This window comes from Gossypium raimondii, chromosome 3 (genome assembly GCF_025698545.1).
Source record: "Gossypium raimondii isolate GPD5lz chromosome 3, ASM2569854v1, whole genome shotgun sequence".
NCBI lineage: Eukaryota > Viridiplantae > Streptophyta > Magnoliopsida > Malvales > Malvaceae > Gossypium > Gossypium raimondii.
The window spans coordinates 56,996,578-57,000,243 of NC_068567.1; the positions used below are offsets into that span (position 1 = coordinate 56,996,578).

Genomic DNA, 3,666 nt, shown 5'->3' on the forward strand with positions numbered 1-3,666 from the left:
AATATATAATAAAGTCAACAAAGAATTTTATATAAGTTTTATATATAAAATTGGGAGGTCACTCTCAAAATTTTCTTTTTCTCCCTGAACAAGTCTTCTTCCTATGTTTTTTGTTTGGACTATCAATAGTTTCTGTCAGACGACGTTATTGCTTTTTGATTCATGTTTGTTCTTATGACTTTGATTAAAAAATTGAAAATTTCATCTTATTCTAGAAATATTTGTATAAAAAAATCCTCCAATCTTTTTCCTCTCCGCCTTATTATAAATTACTTATTGATTATTAGGAAAAATGAGATCTCACAAAATCTAGGAGAAAGGCCGAATGCAATGGAAAGAATAGAATTAGATGAAGCAAAGCTACAAGGGCAAGCAGAGATATGGCGTTACCTGTACAGCTTCACAGATTTCATTGCGCTTACGTCTGCCGTGCAGCTCCGCATAGCTGACATAATACACTCTAATGGTGGTGCCGCCACTTTGTCGCAAATAGCTTCATGCATTAGTGACGGCCATACTTCCACAGATATCACCGCCCTTGCTCGCATAATGAGATTGCTTGTTCGCAGAAAGATTTTCACTATCCACCCTCCTTCAGACGGTGGAGATCCCTTGTACAACTTAACTCACTCATCAAGATGGCTTCTACATGACTCGGAGCAAACCCTGGCGCCCTTGGTACTAATGGAGAACCATCCATGGCAAATGGCTCCTTGGCACTACGTTAGTCAGTGCGTGAAAGAAGGTGGCACTGCCTTCAAGAAAGCTCATGGGTGTGAGATATGGGATTTAGCATCGAGGGATCCTGATTTCAACAAGCTTTTTAATGATGGCGTGGCTTGTACTTCCAAGTTCATTACCAGTGCAATCCTGTCAGGTTACAAACAAGGGTTCAATTCCATTGGATTGTTGGTTGATGTCGGAGGTGGGACAGGAGGCTTAATATCAGAGATCGTCAAAGTATATCCACACATCAAAGGTGTTAACTTTGATTTGCCGCATGTCGTCTCGACAGCACCGGCATACAATGGGGTCTCCCATATTGGTGGTGACATGTTTCATGCCATTCCAAATACCGATGCAATCATTATAAAGGTACTTATTTAAATCATGAATTTAAATTCGTTTTTCATGGAGTATAGCATCAAGAAATTTTTACAAATATTGTAACTACGGGGACACGATTATTGTTTTTATCTCTTGTAATTGTGAGAGTGAAAATACACGATTCAAGGTATAAAAATCTAAGCAGTCGAATTCTATTAAAAATACCATAGAGATTTTTGTATTATAGACTACATAATTTTTTATCTTTGTACCTTTAAAAAGGCTTTACATGAATATTACTCCCAACACGAATAAAATTAAACTTAGACCATAAAACAGTAAAAAAATTTATAATAATTGAAATAATTTGTTAATCTTATGGGTAATTCTAAGTATTATATCAACAATAGCAGATACAATCGAACCTATAATGAGATTGTTCAAAAAAATGCAAACGATAATCATATGATTTTTATAATGATGTTTAAACCAATTTATTTTGTTTAAACAGTAAGAGATTATAAATTCACAGGGACAAATTTCGATTACTAGAAAGATTTAAATAAAGAAAATAATTTTCTTTAATAAAAAAAACCAGACATGACAGGAGGCCACAAGGTGAGGAAAGTTCCATAAAAAGGAAAAATATAATGCTATATCCATAAGGGTTTTTTTTTTGGGGTGATTTTAATTAAAAAATTAAGTAACGAAGAAAATGTTAAGATAATTACTTTTAGGTTGCAAATCATATGTTTTTGTTGGTTACCAGAATTAACTTAATAGTAATAGAAGATTAATATTATGCCATGGAATTTTAATTAAGTTTCAGCACTATTTAGAATGGTTAACAACATATTTTAAGTAATATTAATTATATGAAAATAACTAGATATTAATTTTTTGTATGTTTTTTATTTGCAGTGGGTATTGCATAATTGGAATGATGAGGAATGCATAAAAATATTAAGGAATTGTAAGAAAGCAATACCAAGAGAGAATGGAAAAGTGATAATTGTCGAAATAATTTTGAAAGAAGATGGAAGTGGAGTGTTTGATGATATTGGATTTCTGATGGACCTCGTAATGTTTGCACATAACAGTGGTAAAGAGAGAACAGAGGCGGAATGGAAGAAAATCTTGGAAGGAGGAGGCTTTTCTCACTACAAAATCATTAACATCCCTGCATTGGTTTCCATCATAGAGGCGTATCCTGATGCTTAGTAGCTTTTTAGCATAATGATAGTGGTGGGGATTTAATTTCCTATTTTATGAATCTTCCTTTGTTTCATTTAGGCGTCAATAAATGTATGTGATTGTGTTATTCTCTCTTTTCTTATTCTCTGTTGTAATAGGTCAGTTTTATTCTGGCCAAAATAAAATAATAATAAATAAAACAAAATATTAAAGTCCAATAAAAAATAACAGTCCATTTACAATATGCCCCAAATAAAAAAAAACTCTAACCCAAAGTTACAAGCCTAATAGCCTAAACATCTTTTCAGAAACAGAAACCTTAACCTTAGCCTGCGCGCGGCCGCCTCCACCTCGCCGGCGGTCTCGTCGCCAGTGGTGTAACACCTCTAATCTGTGTCCGTCACCGTATTGGAATTACGAGGCATTTTCAGACTTAATGCATATATTTATTTTATTTATTTATTTATTATTTTTTAAAAAAATCAATTGATAAACATTAGCTACTGCTGTACAGCCCAATTTTATACCTGGGCCCAATTAACCTTCAGCCCATTGCAAACCTACCCAAAACCCAATACAACACAACCCAAACAAATTTAACCCTAAGCCCAATGGCCCAACAAACTAAACAATTTTCAGAAAAAAAAAAAAGAAACAACAGAAACCCTATCCCCCCTAGATGCGGCGCACCTAGGGCCTTCTGCCACCGTCCCATCACCCCACTTGCTACCGCCTCTGACCAGCGCCGCGCGGCCTCACCTGCTCCCAACTGCTTACCTGCAAACAAGTAAACAAAGCAACAACAATAAGCAAATAATAGAAAAATTGTAAAAGGCTATATAAAGCCATTCAAATTTTTTAAAGAGGGGATTTTTTTTGTTTTGAAATCGGTATAAAAACTTATTGAAACCATTGTAACGTGCATCCTTTTTTTGTTTTTTTCCTGGTTTTTGAGAAATAAAAAGAGGAGATTCAAACAAAAAGTAAAAAAAAAAGTCCCGAAAGCAAAGGTTTTTACTTTTGTTCTTTTTTCGAAACCTTTTATCCATTTTTTTAATTGCTCTCTTTTAATATACATATATATACAATATATATATATATATATAAAGGGGGAAAAATGCACCTTTTCAAACTTTCTGGCCACCGCGGACGACGCGCCGTCACCGGTGACTGGCGGCCGGTGCGGCGATGGTCGGCCGATCCTCTGGCCGGATCCTAGGCAGCAGTCAGAGAAGGAGAGGGTGTTTTTGAAATTTTTTTTGAAAAGAAGTAGAAAATGAAATGTTTTGAAAAAAAGTTGGCTTAAATAGGCTTCCCAAACGACGTCGTTTTGGGCAGCCTTCTCAGGCACCAAAACGGCGCCGTTTTAAGGCCGACCCGATCTGCCCGACCCGCTCCAGGCCAAGATCCGCGCTTTTTTTAGCG

General features: G+C 35.6%; 1 protein-coding gene across 1 annotated transcript; it reads left to right on the forward strand.

Annotated features, from left to right (window-relative positions):
* Positions 1–280: 280 nt before the first annotated feature.
* On the forward strand, positions 281–2,469 carry LOC105794888 (xanthohumol 4-O-methyltransferase). Its single transcript, XM_012624270.2, has 2 exons — positions 281–1,095; positions 1,969–2,469. The coding sequence occupies exons 1-2, from the start codon at positions 331–333 to the stop codon at positions 2,266–2,268; spliced, it is 1,065 nt and encodes a 354-aa protein (XP_012479724.1). The 5' UTR covers positions 281–330; the 3' UTR covers positions 2,269–2,469.
* Positions 2,470–3,666: the final 1,197 nt, after the last annotated feature.